Here is a 21,708-nt window from a genome sequence, read left to right as displayed (position 1 = left end):
GTATTTAGTCAGTTGAATAGACAAAAGCAACAGGCTTCGGTAGCGCAACGGATTAGAACTATGACTGTGAAGCGATGGGCTTGGGTTCAAGCCCGAGTAGGGGCCGAAATGTATGCTTAGTGTACTTGGTATAGATTTGGATGTCTTTTTCTTCTGTTCATCTCCTTCTTTTTAATCGTTTTCTATATCTTCCTTTCATTCTATAATCCCTCAGTCGTTCTGCATTTCATTCTCTCCCTTTCATCTATCTATCTTCTATTACTTTAAATGTAAATCGCGCTTGAGCGCAATGGTTAACAGCGCTCCTATCTTCACATGCTTTAACGATCCTTAAACATGCAGTCTACTCCACCATGCATAAGCTCCCGATCTGGACAAGTTTTTGTGCTCATTAAGAATTCAGCTTAACAAAAACAAGCGAGACAAACAACCAATGACCAAAAATTTGCGTATGCAGTCAGTTGATTAGACAATAGCAACAGGCTTCGGTAGCGCAACGGATTAGAACTATGACTGCGAAGCGATGGGCTTGGGTTCAAGCCCGAATAGGGGAGGAAATGGATGCTGAGTGTACTTGGTATAGATATGGATGTCTTTTTCTTCTGTTCATCTCTTTCCTTTTAATCGTGTTCTATATCTTCCTTTCATTCTATAATCCCTCAGTCGTTCTGCATTTCATTCTCTCCCTTTCATCTCTCTATCTTCTATTACTTTAAATGTAAATCGCGCATGAGCGCAATGGTTAACAGCGGTCCTATCTTCACATGCTTTAACGATCCTTAAACATGCAGTCTACTCCACCATGCATAAGCTCCCAATCTGGACAAGTTTTTTGCTCATTAAGAATTCAGCTAAACGAAAACAAGCGAGACAAAAAGCCAATGACCACAAATTTGCGTATTTAGTCGATTGAATAGACAAAAGCAACAGGCTTCGGTAGCGCAACGGATTAGAACTATGACTGTGAAGCGATGGGCTTGGGTTCAAGCCCGAGTAGGGGCCGAAATGGATGCTTAGTGTACTTGGTATAGATTTGGATGTCTTTTTTTTCTCTTCATCTTTCCTTTTAATCGTGTTCTATATCTTCCTTTCATTCTATAATCCCTCAGTCGTTCTGCATTTCATTCTCTCCCTTTCATCTATCTATCTTCTATCTATTACTTTAAATGTAAATCGCGCTTGAGCGCAATGGTTAACAGCGCTCCTATCTTCACATGCTTTAACGATCCTTAAACATGCAGTCTACTCCACTATGCATAAGCTCCCAATCTGGACAAGTTTTTGTGCTCATTAAGAATTCAGCTTAACAAAAACAAGCGAGACAAACAACCAATGACCAAAAATTTGCGTATACAGTCAGTTGATTAGACAAAAGCAACAGGCTTCGGTAGCGCAAGGAATTAGACCTATGACTGTGAAGCGATGAGCATGGGTACAAGACTGAGTACGGGCAGAAATGGATGCTTAGTGTACTGGTGTAAAGGTTTGGGATTTGGATCTTCTGTTCTTCATCTCTTACCGCTTAATCGTTTTCTATATGTTCCTTTGGTTCTATGTTCACTCATTCGTTCTGCATTTCATTCTCTCCCTTTCATCTATCTATCTATCTATTATTCTAAATGTAAGTCGCATTTGAGCGCAATGGTTAACAGCTGACCTATCTTCACATGCTTTATTAAACATTATACCCCCCCCCCCCCCCCCCCCCCTCCAATCATGGTAAATATACCATAAGGGTGTGGCTATAATGGGAAAAGCAATTTGTCTTAAAGTAATAAGCTTAAGATCAGCCCACCAGCCAATAAAATCAGCTTTAACCCTCGTTTTATGGTATTCTGCTCTGCGCCCGTTCCGCTCTACCAGCATCCTCCATGTTATACGCTGTAGCATCAGATTATACTCAAATCTGATGGGTCAATGCAAATTTGAATAATTTCTGTATCGATCTGTTGTAGCCACCAAACGCAATCGAGTTAGTCTGTTGCGGTGAGATCAGAATAAGTAAACTTTTCTTGAAAGCGTTGCGTTTTCTGGTATTTTGAGAAGATACTGTACATTTATTACTGTACATTTGACAGGTTATGAATGTAGTTTAGAGGTTTATAATTCTACCAATCTCATTAGAATATATTTGCTTCACTGCGGTTGGAAATCGAGCCCTGCTAGCTCAGTCGGTAGAGCGTTGGACTTTTAATCCAACGGTCAAGGGTTCGAGTCCCTTGTGGGGCGTGTTTTTTTGTTTCAAGTTAAGTGATTTCAGATATATCGATATTATTTTTCAGATATATCGAAAACGGAAAGCCTTGCATTACTCGAAGCTTGTCTGGACCTGAGCTGTGAAATCGATGACTCAGAAGTAAAACAAAGCGCCATTTCCAAACTAGCAATAGTCAATTTCAATTTGAAGGACTATAAAGCAGCCCTGATGTATTTCGACCAAGCTCTGGCTTATTTGATAGACCAGGAGTCGAGAAGCGAATTGACAGCAGATCAGTGGCTGGAAAAACTGTCTTGGACGGTTGACAAAGCGTCTTGCCTGCTCTTTCTAAACGAAATGGACAAGTGTGCGTTGATTGTGGAGCAGAGTATCGAAAAACAGCTTTTCGATCGGTTGACGATTGAAAACAGGACAGAAATTATGGAGTTGTTTATGAAAACTTGTGAGATCAAGATCGGCCTTACTGTGGGAAAGGGTAAGTAAGCTTTGTTAGATCTCCTCCGTTTGTGCCCCCCCCCCCCCCCCCAGTACGTTATGCACCCCCAGTTACAGAGCACGTGCCATTACATAGTAAATCATTATGTAAAAATATGAGAACGGAAAAGATCTGCTGTCTATGTATGGCATCGGTAAAGTCGAACATAAATAGAAATAGCAAAACACCTTCAAAGTTTTGGTATCGCTTCAGATGTCAATTGGGGTCTGTAATTACTTTGAAATTTGTCATTACAGCTTAGTGGTCGAATAACCCTATAAACCCTCCCTCCGCCATCATTGTAAGTTTACCATAATGAGGGTATTCACGGGGGTTTATAATGGTAATGACCCGAATTTTCTCTAGTATTTTACTGTCAGCGCAGGGCTTCATTCAAAAAAGGATCTTTCCGGTACCCCCCCCCCCCCCCCCCCCCCCCCAAAAGGATCTGTCGGTACCCCCCCCTACAAGCAGCTTAGTGGATCAAATTATGTGCACAACCCCCCTATAGCATGTGCTGTATTTTCGCATAATGATTTATGATTTACTGAGTAACGGCACGTTCTCTGCAACTGGGGGTGCATAACGTAGTGGGGGGGGGGGGGGATGGGATGGGACGAACGGGAAAAAATCCTAATAAAGATTCTATTTACTGTTTTGAAACAATTAAATGTGACGAAATTTGAATATTAAACGAAAATGTAGGGGACAGCCGGGGATTGAACCCGGGACCTCTCGCACCCTAAGCGAGAATCATACCACTAGACCACTGTCCCTGAAGATACCTGACTTGAGGTGCGAGAAAACTCCGCTAGATTATTACATAATAAGCATGTCAATGGTTCATAACTTTACTGTTTCCAGATTACAAGAAGTCAATTCTGTTCAGCAACTTGATCAAGCACATTCGAGTGGATATGGAATTGCCATCTAACGAAAGCAACTCCCCCATTAACGAAGCAGATCCCATTCTTTCCTTGACAAGAATCGATACAATTTTGGACAGGTCCAACAAATATTTGGACAACTGCCTTCAAAGTGACGAGAATTTCCTGTACATGGTGGTTCATTGCGCGGAAACGGTCGAATACTTGTGGCTTTTTGATCGCAATGCAAGCGAATGCTTTTCTATTGATTTGGAAACAATAAAAGGATTATTCGGAATATCAACTGGACAAAATTGCGCTGAGATATTTTCGTATTTGGCCGACCAAATGACATTGGACTTGAACCATGCTATTGAAAATTGGGAAAAACTTTTAATGTCCGAACAAATTCAAAGTATTATTTTGAGATCTAACTCGACCAGAATGGTGCTATTTACTGACCTAGAACATTCAATAGTGCCATTCAAATTGCTGAAATTATCGTCTGGTCGACTTCTGAGTGAAGTTTTTGAAATTGAGGTCAGACATAGGTTCCCAATTGACCTGAAAGGGTTCCAATCGCCACTAGTATCCCAGAGTAGAAGCGAGTCTGGATTTAAAACAGATACAGATTGTGAAGCCGGTTCTGAAAATGACAGCTTTGTGGCGTTTTTCGGACCAAATTCTCGATTGAGTGAAGAAGGTAAAATATTCGAAACCCTGACCAGACTGTCAGGAGCTGAAACGGCTGCCTGGACTAACAGTGAGAGCCACGATGTCAGGGAGAAGCTGTTTGCGACCCTGAAAGATCCGAATTCACATCAAATAGTTCTTGTTTGCGCACAGATTATATTTTCATCAAAAAATCAACAATTGGGGATAGTTCTAACACGAAACGCGGGTCTGCAACGAGGCTTTGACGCCGAGGAAATCAATTCTGCCTCAAATTTTGTATCTGTGGAGGACATAGAATCTGTTCAGATTGCTGGAAAAAACATAGTTCTGCTTCTCAGCGCATCGCAAGATTTGGTTTCCGATTTGAGTTTTAACTGTCAGCAGAATTTCATTTTGAGCTGTTCTCTTCTCAATTCGGGCGCGAACAGTGTTACCATTTCGCAGCTACCTTCGAGCAGTAATTCGAATTCGGTCGTGGCGTTTTACAATAAATTGTACCTGAATTTACTGGAGGGTCATGAACTGACATCTGCTTTAAGCAGCGCGTTCAGACAAGTTAGACTGAATAGCTCAACTTCGCATAGACCTATTGAAAATCAACTTTTTAGTCCTTATTTTTCTAATTTAGTTGCCAATATTTCGCCTATAACAATCAAGTTCAGGCATGCTTCAATTTTGCAACTCTTTGGAACGCTTTTGCTGTCGTGTAGAAGTTCAAACGTTGATAATGTTGATCCATGTGTGATAAATTTTACTTTCAAAGTCTTGGCAAAAGCCGCAAAGAGATTGGAAAGCGGAAATCGAAACCCGCTAATGGCACCGCTCGATAAGTTTTACAACACAAATCAATTTTCGTCTGTTTTGAAAGAATTTTTAATGTCTTTGAAGTTCAGTTTTGAAGAGGCCACTATTCGTTTTCCGGTGATGAACTTTGCTGGACGGCTGACTTTCTTCCTTCGAGTCACAGAAGTTATGCTGAAGATACCCGATTGTGAATTGCACACTGTCATTGGCGAGCTGATTTTATCCAGCCATTGCGGTAATAAAACTCTTCAAAGCGTTCTAAAAGTTGTGAACACGGCTTTGGCAGCGGCTCGAAGTTCAGATAACGTAACACGCAAACTAATTCCTATTGAAATTGAGAAATTTGATCTGGATGATCATCATCAAGTTTGGGAGAAGGTGCTTGCTTTGATCGGAATCAAAAGTGGACTGTTCGAAAATACAAACGGATCCACCGGTTTGAGTTTGGAAGTTTCTACAGCTCAATTAAAACCAATGAAAAAGCTGAAGCGTTTGCTGAAATTGCTCATTGATGGACCGAACGGTTATCATGGAAGTGAGTTTCAGAAAGCGGAAGCGGATGAGGAATGTAGGAGTCCGGGATTGGAAGAGGAGTCGGAATTGTCGCCCCGATCACCCGTGTCAAAAGAATCGATCTCGGGAGAATTCGGTGGTCAAGCTATTACAAAGCCATATCAAAGTAAGTTTGATTCCTGTCACAATTGATGAGATCATAACGTTAACATTACCGTGTGTAATCGCTCTCAAAAATATTTGCAGCAATTATTTGGGTACTGTTAGTCTTTATGCGATTTTTTGCTTAATCGTTTTTAATTGCTCTCGAACAAAGTTTGAAGCAATTATTGTAAATGTGTTGGTCTTTTTTATGCAAAATTTTTGCTCGACCGTGTTGACTTTTCGAGTGACTTTTACGCCCTTGACTTTTTCGTTTTGCGAGATTTAAATTTCGCTCTCATTTACAAGTGTCAGCAGCTGAACTTAAGCAGCGGCAGTTCACTACTAAAAGTCAAATGAAAAGTGTGCCAAAATTGGAGTAATTTTTTTACTTTAAATTTTTTATTGGTTATAGTGGTGTATGATAACCTCAATGACGTCATCTGAAGCTTAGTTCCCCCTTAGTTGTCTTAGTTCTCCCTCCCCAAATGAAGCAGGCTGCTATAGATTCGAGCTCACACTAGTCGTCCGAGAGCAATTCTTCCGACGTTAGTCAGTTATAATTTGCCTTACTGTGTAATAGCCGCCCCTTTTGCCTTACTGTTTAATAGCCGCCCCTATCTTCTCAGCCGGCTATTATAGCGCTCCTAATTTTTTTTACTTCGTCGAACAAAAAAATGTTTCGCTTTACCTCATTTTGCCGCTTTTTCAACGTTTTGCGTGAAATCTTTTTGACTTTTCTAGTCTAGTTCTTCTCATTCTGCTAAAAGTGATTTTGAACATCAGTTGCTCAGCAAAGCAATTCAAAATGAACAGAGTCAGTGTAAAAATTGAAGTCAGAAATAGAAACGCGGGATAAACCCATAAAGCCCAATTTTAGATGCCCGCTATTTGAACGTCGTTCCTTTCAAGATCTTCTATTCTTTCAATCCCAATCATGCTTATTGGAATCAACGGCGGCTATTTTCCGGCAATCTGCCGGGTATGTTTTTACTCTTTTTTTAGTTCTTTGATTGCTTTTTTCTTAGTGCTTTTCCGAATCATTTTCTGGTATTTTCTTGGTCTTGTTTTTTGGTAAGTCAATGAAAACGTTTTGCAAGTCCGGAAATGGTAATGATATGTTCCAACTTTTGTCATGTTTTTCGTTTTACATAAGACGGCACGACTTTTGAATTTGACTTCTAACATACCTCACTCACGGTTTCTACTGAATAGACCTCAGAATTCATTCAAGCAAACTTATGCAGTATATGGAATATGGCAAATTGAGAAATCGAAAGCAGCGTGAGAAAACGATAGTCTGGTCGTTAGGTGGCGTTAGGTTATCATATTTCGTTAGAGCGATGGCTTGCTGGCATTAGTATTCAGCTTAAAAACCCGCAGAAGCCGAATAAGGAAAAGTTGTGTAATCTGACTGAAACTCTACACAAACTCGAACACTTTTTAGCACTCAGAAATCGATTTTTTTGGAAATTGCCCGAAAATTTTTTTCTAGAAAATGACAATTTTTTCAAAGAAATGACAAAGTGTTGAAAGACGTTTTAATTTTTTTCTCAATAGCCATCATTAGCTTTTCAATTTCTATTATCTAGGCACTTTTCTTTTTTAAATTTTGTTTGACTCTTTTGTTCGTTATACCTGTCACAACTTTCATGTTTGAAATACATCTGACCTACCTCAGTTGCTGTTTGAACTATACGGAATTTAAATTCATTCGGCAAATTTACGCAAAGGTGTTCAAAGCCAAAAATGATTTCAAAAGAAGCGGGATCAAATAAAAAAAAATCCCCGGGCACTAAGCTTTATATTTACAGACTTTGTGCATTAGACCAGTTTGGCCTTTCGATTGACTTCTAGCTTGCTCGACTTCTCAATTTTTGCATGCTATAATTTGCTCTCTCATTCACAATTTTAAGCAGCCGAACTATATTTAGGCAGCTTGCTGCTAAAAGTCAAATGAAAAGTGCGACGCAACTGGTTACATGTTTTTCAGTCGTGGTCTCAATCCGCGGTCTACATCTACAAACAGACTATAATAACAGCATTTTAAAGAGCTAATTCAAAATTATTGCCACAATGAGGAAGCAGGCTGCACTTGACTACCTCTCCTTGGGGTGTAGATTTTTTCCAAAGAGTTGTTACTTGAGATCAACCGTTACGAATGTCGTTTTGTCTATAAATTTGATGTTAACTGTTTATTACATTCATATTTTATACTCAGAAAAATTAAAAAATCCAAGTTTTTTTTAGCATGTTGCGTGTTTAAGAAAGTGGTTCGGTGAGCTCAACTGCGGCCGTGTTCGTAGAACGTAACAAGAATTGGTTTGTGGAGAGTGACGAGAGTGAATCAGCTGTGGTTAGTTGGTCTCAATCGACATCCCACAGGAGAGGAAGAGATCCTGTGACATCCTATGAGCATCCACCGTCCTCTGTGTCTGCTGTCTCTGTTTCTAGAAGAAGCATCACTGACTCAATCAGAAGCTCATTCCGAAGGAACAATCAACTCCTACTCAGGTTTAATCATTAGAGGAATGAAACTAAGGCATATGTGAAGTTTGATCTCTGGTTGTCTCCTACCGTTTTATTCCGTGAAATGACGGCTTCAATTGATTCTGAATCAAAATCATTGTAACGGCTGCTCTCCCAATCGGTTGCGACGAGGAAAGCTGTACACCGCCCAGTTCGTTCTGAGTGGTTCCAAAATCTGTCCGGATAATTTGTTTTTTTTTGCAGTTCGCTTTTGTAACTGTATATCCGCTATGTTCTTACTGTTGCATTAAAATTCAGTTCGTAACTATTTGCTAATCTTAATTTTTCAGTATCGAATCGGACTGGATTTGATACAGATCACACAATACGGGATCTCTTTATGTATACCAGTTCAATCCGATAGAAAAACAAATCGAAGACAAAGATATATGTCTAAGACCTGTTTATGCAAAAATATTTAAACTTAAACTTATGTTGGTTTTGGCTTTTGTGCTCACGAGTTGAAATACCAGAAGCTGGGGTTCGTAACAGTTGAATCACAGCTCCAATAATTCGTAGATACAAGACACAGTAACAAATAATATTCTGCTCAAGAATAAATTTCAATACAAGACACAGTAACAATTTACTGCTCAAGAATAATTTAAACGCAAGACACAGGAACACGTTATTTACTGCACAAGTCAGTTTATTGTTGCAATATTTTGCTGATGTGTAGGAAGGAAGCCGTTTTCTGCGGCTGCTTTTGCTGTGTGTTGTGTTGCTTTTGTTATTTCCCCCTTTTTCTCCACATCACGTGACTATGATTGTACTAGTAACTATAACTAAAGATGGGACTATTACGATGACTAATAGACAAATAATACAAAAGTGTTTTCCCTATCACAGTTTTTATGCTGATGCATTTTTCTAAGCATGTTGTGGAAGCTCAGCCTCAACATCGCCGGCCCTGTTTTCCTTCATGAAAACGTCTTCATCAATTGGTAGTACTAGAGCGAGCTTCACAACAGGTCTCCTGTAGACTCCGTCCTTCGTTTGAACCGTTGCCGATCGTTTGTCACTATCTTCGATCAACCAAACGAGATCACCTTTCTGCAGATTCCTGTCAGATTCGCATTTCCATTTGTTTCCATTGTTCAAAGTTGGAAGATACTTCATTCCGAATCTATCGCAGATGAGATTCGAGTAAGCTTGTGTTTGTCGAAAGAGTTTCCAATGATCGACGAATTCCTCTGCGCATGGTAAATATGGTAGATAGAAGTTTTTGTTACCAAGCTGAAAATGATTTTGGGGTAATAGCTTCCAAATCCCATACGTCAGAACTAACTGGCGTCAGTTCTCTAGCATTCAATGTTTGCTCCACAAGACACATTGTGGTTGAGAGAACGTCTTCAGTAATTGATCGGTCCCCCAACTCTGCATACATTGCTTTCTTGCAATTTCTGACCAGTCGCTCCCACACTCCTTCAAAGTGGGGTGCTGCGGGTAGATTGAATTTCCATCTGATCCCTTGTTGATCCAAATGTTCTTCAATTCTGTCTTTGTTCCATGCCGCGACATACTGTTTGAACTCTCGGTCTGCTCCAACGAAGTTTGTCACGTTGTCATTGATCATTTTTATCGGTTTGCCTCTTCGAGCCATAAACCGCAAAATTAAGTTCAGACAACTATCGGTATCCAACTTTGCAACTATTTCTTTGTGCACGGCTCGTACTGTCAGACATGTTAACAAACAACACCATCGCTTTTCAGTTCTACGGCCAATTTTTATAGTAAATGGGCCAAAGTAGTCTACTCCAACATTTGCAAAAGCTTTAGAAGCATCCAACCTTTCTGTAGGTAGCTCTGCCATTACGGGAGCCATTGTTTGTGCTCTGCCTTTTCGGCACGTTTTTTCATTTGTTCTTTATTGAACGCAATGCATTTCTTACGCCATTAATCCAGAATCGTTGCTGAACAATATTTCTTACATGTTCAGTTCCCTCATGGTTGTAGTCTTTGTGCTCATTAAGCAAGAATAATTCGACAATGTCATGTTTCCAATGCAACAATATTTGACGCTTTGCATTGAAGTCCAATTGACTTTATCCTAATTGGCCTTTGGCACGAATAAGTCCTCTTTTTTCAATAAAGGGAGAAAACTGCAGAATCTTGGTGTTTCTCTGAATTTCCTATTCAGCCTTGAGATTTCATCTCTTCAGCAAACTGTTCTTGCTGCAATAACTTGAAGATAGTTGCTTTGGCCGTTTTTTTCCTCAATACCAATTACCTGGTTGCCGGTTTCGTTTTGCTCAATGCCAGCTGCACATATGCCATTGTATTTAAAAGTCTGTTGAAATTGCTAAATCGTTCCCATTGAACAGTTGGTTTCTTCTCCTCAACGTGTGTTACGAAGTCCGTTTGATCGTTCTGCTCATCGGAAGCGAATGTTAAATTAACCTGCTCAGGCCATTCGCTGTCTGGACCCTTCAACCAGGCCGGTCCATTGAGCTCTTCAACATTAATGGCTCTTCTCCCGATGTCAGCTGGATTGTTGATACAACTCACATGATTCCACTGTGAAACGTCCGTTGTATCTAAAATCTCCGCAATTCGGTTCGCTACAGACACTTGTTTGCGGTGAGAGCTGTGTATCCATTGCAGAACAGTAGTAGAGTCTGTCCAACAGTTACAACTTCGAATCTTTTGATTCTGGTTTTTTAACTATCTGTTTTTTCAGTCTCACTGCCCTGACTGCCGATTTTAGTTCCAAACGTGGTATCGAAAAGTGTCGAATCGGCGCGACTCTGCACTTTCGGAATACAAAAGCTAAGTCTGCTGAGTGTTCTTTGTGCTTTGAGCATAGGTATGCCACTTCGCACATTGTGTCGTCAGATGCGTAGGCGAAAACATGAAGTTCCCATTTGTCCTTGGCTGTGCTGAGGTATCTTCTGTCAATGCTACTTCTGGAAGCTGGTCTTTCCATTTCAGAAACTCCTCTTCTTCGCTAGGTTTTCCAGAGTTGTCCCAATGTTGTCCGTTTTTGGTCCAGATGCTCTTCAGGAGTCGTCTCATTTGAACACAGAATGGTGCAAACAGCCCAAGAGGGTCAAACACTGATGAAACTAAAGGCAAGCTCTTCCTCTGGGTGATTGGGGTTTCAACCGATTTGCCAGTATCTCTGCAGACAGTCAGGAACAATCTTCAGTCAGTCTTCAGGAGCAGTCCACTGAAGTCCAAGCACGGATGAACCCACCTTACTTGGTTCTATTTCCACTTGCTTTGTGTCGCTGATTGATCTCAAGTCCTCAGGGATTTCTTCGGTCACTTTATTTCAGTTGGTGATCCACTTTTTCAGTTCAAATCCAAGTTTCGACAGAAGAGGTTGCAATTGCTTGAAAACATTGATTGAAAATCGTCCATGTAGAAGTTGTTTTGGATTGCCTTTGCTGCATGTTGGAGAAAGCTTTGCACCAAAAACATGACGTTGATACTCCTAAATTTGCACAGGTTCGTTCATTGTTTGTGGCAAAAGGAATCTCAGGCAGCTTTCATCTCGTTCAAGAACTTGCACTTGCAGAAACATTGATTCAACATCCGCGGTTAGTGCTATTGATCCCTCTCGATATCTGAATATTGTTCCGATCAGTCCGTGTAATAGATCGTGTGCGGCTAATAGCTTGTCATTTAGGCTTATATCTTTGTATTTAGCTGCAGCGTTGCAAACACGGCAAACTTTACCCGGTTTGATGGGGTTCAGTACTGGATGGTTTGGCAAATACCATTCCTTTCCAAAAGTACCCTTAACTTCCGATGTATTCAGGATCTTCACAAACCCCTTTTCAACATCTGTATCAATTGACTGTTGATACAATTCTTTCAAATTTGGGTCCCGTTGGAATCTTCTTTCCAGTGAGTAGAGCTGACCTAAGGCTGAGCTGTAATTCTTCGGAAGATTTGGTTCTGGTTCATTCCCGAGCATGCCTACTTCGTACCGCTCGCCTGTAACTTTGTCGTGCTCTCTAAGAACTTCTGATCTTGTTGCTCTTTCTTTGATTGACTTACAACATTTATTTTGGAAGCATAAGTTTCTATGTGGCACCAGGATTGAATGTTTTCTGTCATTTTCTTATTTTCTGTGCTGGAAAAATGACATACATTTTGTCCTCTCTTGCCCATCATGGCTCCAATGACTACCCATCCTAATTCCGTCAGAACAGCGACAGGTTCACTTCGTGTTCCTATCTTGTAGTCTAATGCCTTTTACAGTTCATAGGCATCTTGACCGAGAATAATGATTCCAAATTCCATCATATTGAAACTTCTGTTTGGAAGTACACTCAAGTAGCTGAAACTTTGTTTCAGTTTGTTGTAGTCATAGTTTTTATTTCCTAATGAAATCGACGGATGTACAAACGCTTCAAGCGTATACACCTTTGAATGCAGTCCCTTTATTGTTAAAGGGACTTTTTCGGTCTTCAGATCCTTCGTTCCGTGTATGCCGGCTATATTTAGCGTTACCTCGGTTCCGTGGGCTTGCGACTTCTCTTGAAGGCTTTGATCGATGAATGATACCGTTGAACCACTATCGAGGAAAGCATATGTGTTCAGTCGGTTGCGTCCACTCTGGATTGAGACGAGAACTATCTGAAGAAAGCTGGTAACTTCGTAACTTTGATTTATTGTTGCAGCGCTCACATTGACTGCGTGATTGCCCTCGTCCATTTGGTTTTCCGAGTGTAGCAACCGGTGGTGCTTGTTGGTACATCCATATATACCGCAGGCGTTGACTTTGAAATCTTTGATTGCATGTATTTTTCCCAGACATCCATAACATAAGTGTTCTTTTCTCACTGCTGCATAGCGATCGGTGACATTCATAAATATTGGACAGTTCTATTTTTTTATGACTGCCATACGCTAGTAGTCAGTTGTTGTTTTGCATTTGCTTCGTTTCGTTCGCATTCGAACTCGCACTGACATTTGACAATTTTGAGAATCGTTTTTCCTTGTTAGCTTTTGGTCGATCATCTTCTTTTCGTTCGCTCTTCGTTGATGGCTTTCCTTCATGGACAAAAGCCGTTCAAGCTAACCACTTTTCAAGGAGAATGAGGTCGGGTCTATCTTCTTGGCACTCGTCAACGAAGAAGAACCACTTTTCTTTCAAGTTCGGAGGCAGTTTTTCAATTGCCACCTGCAGTGTTGAACTTGAACGCAGGTCGCCCTCATAATTGTATTGCTTCAGCACAATAACTAGGTTGCTGATTGTTGAGTAATTAATTTTAGCCGTAGAGTCGTGCATTCGAATTGGTTGTTGTTTGCGCAATGTGTTAAGCTGAGCGTCGACATTTGGGTAAGGTTGCCCAAACGTCCGTCCCAGGAGTTCCCACGCTTGAGCGTAGAACTCTCCCGAATAGCCCATTCCTGTTATAGCTGACTTTGCTTCTCCTGTCAACAAAGTTTTCAAGTGGCTCATTTTTTCTGAATCAGGTATATCGCGATGGTGAACCGTTGCTGTGAACATATTCGACCACTCCGGCCACTCTAGGGGGGTTTCCGTCGAATGAACTCAACTTCAACTTAGGTAGCTGACTACTACTGCTTTGTTTATTATGCTTAAACTTGTCTTGTTCCCGGGCTGTGTTGGCACGCTCTCCGCTTGGTGACCGTGACTTAAGTACACCTTCGCGATTGAAGCTTACCCTGGGATAATTGTTGTCGACCCTGGTTTTCGCACGCTCGAAACTATAATCTTGCAAGGTGGAGAATTTATTCGAGTTATCGAGCCAACCGGCATTTGTTCTTCGGGATTTTCCAATTGAATGGGGATCTACTTCAAATACTAGGGGCTGAGCTATCATCAGAATCTGATGCTCTTCCGTCAAGAGCTTCTGTCTTATACTCCAGCTTCAGCGCACCTTCTAAAAGTTTCATCTCCATTTCAAGCTCTTTCCTTTTCAATTCGAATTCATTTTTCTTCAACCTCATTTTTGAAGCAAAGTCTTCCGCTAGATCCGCAAGCTTTTGTTTCCTTTTAGCTCGTTTATCAGAGGAGGCCTTTGAATCGTTGTCCTTGTTTTGTTTTCCATTTTCAACAGTTCGTTGAGAAACTCCTACAACGTACTGTGAAATCTTAGCGGCAGTTAGTTCTGCGTCGCTTGTCGTTTGTATGGTGTGATTCTGTTGATCCCTCATATTTGTTTCTCCGTGAATGTTTGGTAACCAATCTGCGTTTGGTGTTTATAAGAAATTTAGTCGTTCGGCTTCGTAACGTTCAAGCAATTCTGGATCACGAAGGATATTTGCTCTCCGAAGAAGAATGCAAAGAGAGTCGTCAAGCCTCATTAGCTCTTGATAAATGGTCTTGAGTTTGCTTGATCTATCTAGCTCCTGACCTTCCTGAGTTTTGCTTCGAGTTGTTTTCAGCAGTTGCTAATCTGTCTATGCAAAATGTTTTGACTCAGTGACGGAGTCACTTCGTTTGTACTATGAGACTGCAGCTTGAATCTCTACAGTACTTTTGTTTATTTGCTTTAAATTGAGCCTTGCTATTCAACTTCTAATGCACTTTGCATAATTGGCTTTGCGTCGTTAAATTGCCTGTTGAGTTTTTTTTATTCGTTGATGCCTTTGGCACGTCATTTATTGAGTTGGACAGCAGTTTCTATTTCACTGTCCGGGTCGGCGGAGCAAATGTAACGGCTGCCCTCCCATTTGGTTGCGACGAGGAAAGCCTTACACCGCCCAGTTCGTTCTGAGTGGTTCCAAAATCTATCTGTCCGGATAATTTGTTTTTTTGCGGTTCGCTTTTGTAACTGTATAGCTGCTATGTTCTTACGTTGCATTACAATTCAGTTCGTAACTATTTGCTAATCTTTGTTTTTTCAGAATCGAATCGGACTGGATTTGGTACATATCACGCAATACGGGATCTCTTCATGTATACCAGTTCAATCCGATAGAAAAACAAATCGAAGACAAAGATATCTGTCTAAGACCTGTTTATGCAAAAAAAATTTAAACTTAAACTTATGTTGGTTTTGGCTTTTGTACTCACGAGTTGAAATACCAGAAGCTGGGGTTCTTAACAGTTGAATTACAGCTCCAATAATTCGTAGATACAGGACACAGTAATAAATAATATACTGCTCAAGAATAACGTATGAGATTATTACGATGACTTATAGACAACTAATACAGAAGTGTTTTCCCTCTCACAGTTTTTATGCTGATGCATTTTCCTAAGCATGTTGTGAATGCTCAGCCTCAACAATCATGAATCAAAAGTAACTCTGTATTTTGAGGCACGTCTTCTCTTGTTCGTGATTATTTTGCCGTTGTATTTGTTACTTTGTTGATAATCGTATAATGGCGAGATTTAGGGTAAGTCAAGGTTACTCCATCTTTGGAAGGTAGAAAAATTATCAATTGCTCTCAAATGAAGTTTGTTGCAGTAATTAATTGCTCTCAAACGAAGTTTGTAGCAATTATATTAGTCCTGTCGGTCTTTTTTTATGCGATTTTTCGCTTGACCAATTTTTCGTCTGACGCTTTTGACTTTTCGTCCTCAAAAACGGGATAAACAGGTAGCGCCCAGCGGGCCTTATGTGCTCTTAGAGCCTTTCAGGTCTGTTTCAGCTCAAACTGTCTTGGAGACTTATACTTATACTTATGGTGTGAGGGGGCGGTTCTTAGAGGTTGACACCCCCCCCCCCCTTTGTTGACCCCCCACCCCCACTATTGGCTCCCCCCCCACCACGCTTTTGCCCCCCCACCCAGTGCTGCCCCCATCTGCCCCCGGTGCACCCCCCCCCCCCCCCCCCCCGTGGCTAGCTACTGACCAAGCCAACCGCTCGCCGGTCGTTTGAGAGCAATTCGCCCGACGTTAGTCGTTTATGTTATTTTTTGCTGTTTCTTACTACCGTTTCTTACTACCGACTACTCGTTAAATTGGTTTCGTCTGACCATTTGACTCTTCGTCCTCAAAAACGGGATAAACAGATAAAGGCCGTAGGGCATTGATTTTCTTTTAAAGCCTTGGGGTTTACTACTAGTCTCTAAGCATGCGATTCACCGAAACTGTTTAAGACACATAAATTAACGGCGCGAAGGGCAGTGAAAGGTTACGTGACTCTGCTGATGTCACTTTGAAAGACTGGCCTAACATCACCCAATAAACGCCAGAAGTTCTCAAGTGACTTCAAGCATAGTCACGTAACCTATACCCCAGTCAGTTGCCCATATATATTGGCGAAGAACTGCCAATTTGTGTTTTGTGCGGTATCACGTGACATGAACTGAAATATTTTATTTACCCTTGTTTCAATTAGACTGTTGTCACACATCTTCATATTTTCAGCCGTTCTTCAGTGTCACGAAAGTACCGTCATGCTGAACATTCCTACTCTCAATCAGCGAGGACTACTGAAGCTAACGAAGACAGAACAGACGGGTCGAGACTGTATAGAGCGGAATCACTCGAGTCACAAAATGACAGAGCTCTGCAGTACTACCAAAAGCTGAATGAGAACACCCTGAGACAATCTGTAAATCCCAACTTAGATTCGTCCAATATACCCTTGACAAAATTGAATTACGGTGCAACGTCAGCCTACACCGGGCCATCAGATCGATTCGAAGGTGATAACAACAAAAAGAAGGCTATCAATTTGTTGGGCACTCGAAGTGCCTTTACACCAGTTATTCCGAAGTCTCAGTTTTTCGCCCCGTATTTGGAGGCTAACTTTTCTAAGCGAGCTTACAGTACGACTGTAGAAAGCCAACTAGTATCTTCTACGGGAAGTTTGGACCATAATAGTGTTAGAAGTGCAGCAAGCCGGAATCGAAGACCAATGATTTCGAATTCCAACATTGACATTTTTGCAGATGATGAAAATCAAAAACCCGAAAAAATGGTTAATGGTGAGAACATTGATAACCATTTCGACGATGGAAAGTTGAAAATTGGGATACCTAACGTGCCTTATTTTACGTCAGTGGACGCTAATACATCTAATATTGACCAAGGTTCTACAGATGAAACTATTTTGTTAAATGAATCGAATGCTGACAATGATCTTCAATCGCCTGGGAACTCAACTGTTTGTGACACTTACGTCAACGCGCCCAATAAGTTTAATCTATAAATATCTGTTTGTACTATATCGCTTTCTTTTGCCTCTTTTAAATTATTTCGCGACGTTTTAAATATGTAAAAAATGTAAATTTTAACTCTGTCTTAAATCATTATGTACAGCTGTAGTTTGACTGTTTAATTTAGACTTTACTGCCCTCTCTTAATTGAACTAAATGGTTTTTTAAGCCAAATCGCAGATGAGCGGGATTTTGATGGCACCATTATTTTTAATAGGCGCAATCAGCCTCCCAAAGGATATGCTTTAGTCGCTACTCGAAGAGTAATGGTGATCGATTTTTTAAATCGGTTACTTCTATATTTGGGGATGTTTTAGAGGAAGCCAAATGCCGCCCGTGAAAAGATATTTAAGTCAATGCAGAGTGAAAGTCAAAATCAAAGAATTTAGTGGTTTCCTTGCATCACTCTGAAAAGACGTGAAAATGGTATGGTATTTTTGATCAATAATCTAAGCTAGTAATAGTATGTACAATAGCCGCCGTCAGCCTCTCAAACGGCTATTATATAGGCGCTCTCCTTTTTTGGAACTACTTTCTCACTTGACCTCTTTATTGTTTTTCAGGAGTGTTTTTCCAGACCATATTAGCAAGTACCTACGTATAGGAGCTTTTTGACCATCTCAATCATTAGTTTTCTATGCATTCCTTAGCTCTTTTCCGATATCGCCGTTTTAGACGCTCTTTTTAGCGGTGTTTGTACTCTTTTCTTGTTTTTATTATAGCTGAGCGGAGCTAAGTTGCGGTGCTTTTTGTTTTTTTTTGTTTGTCTGATGCTCTTTTTCGTTTTACATTTGATCACACCGCAAAGCTGAAAAGGCTTCTCCCTCTCACTAGCGGTATATGTGAGCGTGACGTCATTTCTCACTACCTCTAGCAAAAGCTTTTAGGCTATTTGCGTGATAAGATAATGATCATAAGTGTCTTCAATAAAAGTGACTTACACTTTAAAACGTGTCCGCTGTTTGTGTGGGGGTTGTTCGTGTTGAAAGAGGCCGTGGTATTACTTTTTGTGGCCGTTTTGATTGCATAAATATCAATTCAAATCCGTTTTAAATGATGAAAAAAGACTAAATTTAACAAACTAAATTTAGTCTTTTTAACAAAAAAGACTAAATTTAACAAATTTAACAAACAAAGACTAAATTTAACAAACTAAATTTAACAAAAGACTATATTTAACAAACAAATTTTTTTGCATAGTGAATTGTTTTTTTAAATGTATGGCTGTGTCACTAAGTGAAAAAAATTGATTGCTCGTGTCAAATAAATCAATTCCGCAGTTCTTGGACAAAATAATTAGTCATAAAAACGATCCTGAATTAAATCTGTAATATTTGCAAACAAAACAGTAGTTATAAATTGAGAACAATATTGGAAGTCTTTTTTACTCAAATTAATTCGGTTATCAGGGCAAATTAGATTTCCATTTATTAAAAGAAGATCAGACAAATATGAAGACATGGTTGTTTGAAAGTAACAGTAAAACGGATTCAATTGCAATGATCGTTTTAAGCAAATGGCTTGTTTTGTTTGGTGAGAAGTTTGCTTAAATGTTGGGTGTGTGTTTGCTGTGTAGGAAGTGTTCATTGGGGCAAAATTAAATAAAATCATACTGAAAAGACAAAAGCGAAGTTAACGTTTGAAAGTGGAAATGAATGATTCTTACTACGTTAAAATAGCGCGGATTGTTCGGAACTGATTCTCACACAGATTTCAAATTGATTTCAAAGTTCTTGTTCGGACAAAGCAGTCCCTGACAAACGAAAACCAAAGGTAAAGACAGGGGCTCAAAACATTAATTACGAAAAGTTAGAATCACAATTCTCTTGTTAGACCACAGCAATTTACAAAAGTGTTCGGAGGAAACGCTAAATTAGTTGTTTAACACAACAACGGGTTTTATTTCACATCAGCATGAAAAATGCTTGATGATGTTTGGCGTCATAATTTGACGCAAATTATTATGATGGAATTGATGCAGACCGAGAAGTAGCAATTGCGCGTTTTTGAAGGCTGTGGCTATATTAATCTTTGCCAATGGCGCAACTCCTTTGCGCTGTTGGTATTGCAACATACAATGCAAGCGTCAGCCTAACGCAGCAATCGAATTTATGGAAGTTAATAGCTGTTTACCAGATCCAGTAGATATTGAGATTAGAACATTGCGCTCGTCATTGAAAGACAGCACAGAGAAGCAATGGCCAATGAGACACCACGTAAAACACTATTTGCTGCTCAAAGAAATAAATCAGGAAACAACGGCAAGTACTCTAACCAACAACTCCAATCCGAGGATAGTAAACAGAACTTTGCTACAAAATCGGCCATAAGTGAATGAAAAGGAGTCCAGAGATCTGACAAATGGAACTTAAGGCGAGACACTCATGCATCATGATTCGGGCGACTCAAACTGAGAAAAGGAAATTTGCTACTCTGCCAGCCAATGATTTGCGCCAGCAGTCAGACGAATGGATCTGCGACGGGTCAATCTTGACAGCTCCAAACGTCTATCTAGTCTAAAATTTTCACGCTTCGTTTCACGGCGTAATCTTGCCGCTTGTGTTTGATCTTTTTTCTCAAAAAAAAACAGGAAGCTAGCAAAGACTACTCTTGTTTGTTTCCGGAAACAGCAACAGAACGAGTAGCAACAGATTTTGAAATTGCAGTTTGCGACGCATTCTTTCAGCGGATTGAAATAATGCAAATTCAACTTTGCTTCTTCCTTCTTGGTCAAAACGTTAGGAGACTTGCGCTGTCGGTAAAGCGTCAGAATACAACAATTAATTGGAGTTGCGAGAATGTATTATTTTGTCCTAATTTTTTCTATAATTCATTTTAATTTACCATCAGAAATTGGTAATTTTAAAGGTACACTAGGTACAATCTCAATATTGCAAAATGTAACCTATAAAAAACTTTTCAATTGCCCTTCTCTCACTTCCTCCCACGGGCCTCTCCGTATTTTAAAACTTTTCCTAGTTTTCCCAACGTTACGAGCTTATTAACTCTCAGCTTTTTGATTTTGCGATTTTTTTCTGTCCATTTCATCTCCAACGAGCAGCCTCCGAATGTAAAACTTAAGAGTGTTTTGTTGGGAGCTGTTTTGTCTGTTCAGAAAACAATTATCACCGCTCGCTCATAGAGGGATCTGAAGACACTCACTATTTGTCTCCTCTTGCTTCATCAAATTTTGCGTGCGGCATTTAATTTTAACAAGTTTGAACATTTCAGTTTTTACAAAGAAGGTATTTAAATTTAACGTTTGTACTCTGATCAATTTGCCCCATTTTGTAAAAAAAATAGTGTTTATTTAAATGAATTTTGAAATCTTTTCATTGTGTCGAAATTTTGTGAAAGTACTCCAGCTGAAGGACTTTGACTAATCAAATAAATTGTTCCGGTCTTTTGACAATAGTCCTGCAATCTTTTTAATGCATTTTTTTTGCTTGACCGACTTCTCGTATAATGTTTTTGATTTTTCGTCCTCAAAAAACTCTAAAGTGATAACGCCCTTGAAAAAACAAAAATCGAACTTTAAAAAAAATGACTTCTGTATTCACTTGGAGGTCACCGGGTCAAATTCAAATAGAGGCTACTCAAACTATGAAATCAAGAGGTAGGTTACGCTTCAATTAACTCATTTTTGCTCGTAGAACTAATCATAGGGTTGCGCAGCAAATTTGTTATCAATTCAATTAAACACACATATGCGGAAAAGCTGAAAATATTCTGTAAAAACCTTACCAAAATCAACCTTGTTCTCCAGAAAACTGAAACCAAGGAGAACAAATAGATAAGATTGAGTATGAAGCAGCTAACAAATCTTGTTAACGGGATGAATTGTTGACTCGGAAATACATTTTTAAATTCATTTTGTCTTTGAAAATATAGGTTATCGTAATAAAAAATTAAAATCACTCATTGTTGATTGAACACATTCAGAAGTTTTATCTATGCTTCTTGAGAAACCAATGGGACTTGTCAGCAGTCAAATTAAATGATAATGAACGAAATTTAACAGAAAGAACAAAATTGAAAACCAAATATAGAACTCCAATTTCTCGAAATTTCACGTATTTAATCGGCAACAGTTTCCAAAGGATGATTAGCCAATTGAGGAAAAAAATAGATTCACATATGCTAAATTTTGACCTACAAAACTTCAACAAGTAAGATTGGAGGGCAAACAACAAAAATAACAACAAAACGAAGTGCAAATCCAGTCGTAAAATCTAATAGCACTTACAGCTATTCATAAGCTTCGTATCCCACTACTGTAAGGAATGAGATCTTTCATTACTCAGACTGTAACAAACCTACAGAAACAAACATTGGAGGTCAAATCTGAAAAATTTGAAAGGTTTTGTTAAAAGTCAATTCAACAAAATCAACAC

At 39.7% G+C, this 21,708-nt stretch overlaps 1 protein-coding gene and 2 non-coding genes across 3 annotated transcripts in view; 2 read left to right on the top strand and 1 right to left on the bottom strand.

Moving 5' to 3' along the window:
• The window catches only part of LOC142336278 (uncharacterized), a 152,168-nt gene extending 134,713 nt beyond the window's left edge, over positions 1 to 17,455 (top strand). The window contains exons 14-17 of the mRNA XM_075384980.1: positions 2,283 to 2,693; positions 3,558 to 5,717; positions 7,960 to 8,206; positions 16,521 to 17,455. Coding sequence (XP_075241095.1) covers positions 2,283 to 2,693; positions 3,558 to 5,717; positions 7,960 to 8,206; positions 16,521 to 17,307 — 3,605 coding nt within the window. The 3' untranslated portion in view covers positions 17,308 to 17,455. The remainder of the gene's footprint in view (positions 1 to 2,282; positions 2,694 to 3,557; positions 5,718 to 7,959; positions 8,207 to 16,520) is intronic.
• Positions 2,157 to 2,229, top strand: Trnak-uuu (transfer RNA lysine (anticodon UUU)). The gene has a single exon. It is a non-coding gene; the product is annotated as a tRNA-Lys (tRNA).
• Positions 3,398 to 3,469, bottom strand: Trnap-agg (transfer RNA proline (anticodon AGG)). Its single transcript has one exon. It is a non-coding gene; the product is annotated as a tRNA-Pro (tRNA).
• Positions 17,456 to 21,708: the final 4,253 nt, after the last annotated feature.

The sequence above is a fragment of the Convolutriloba macropyga genome, chromosome 3, assembly GCF_964194025.1.
Source record: "Convolutriloba macropyga chromosome 3, txConMacr16.3, whole genome shotgun sequence".
Lineage (NCBI taxonomy): Eukaryota > Metazoa > Xenacoelomorpha > Acoela > Convolutidae > Convolutriloba > Convolutriloba macropyga.
Note: the sequence above shows the minus strand (reverse complement) of the source record. Positions and strands in the feature narration are given on the sequence as shown.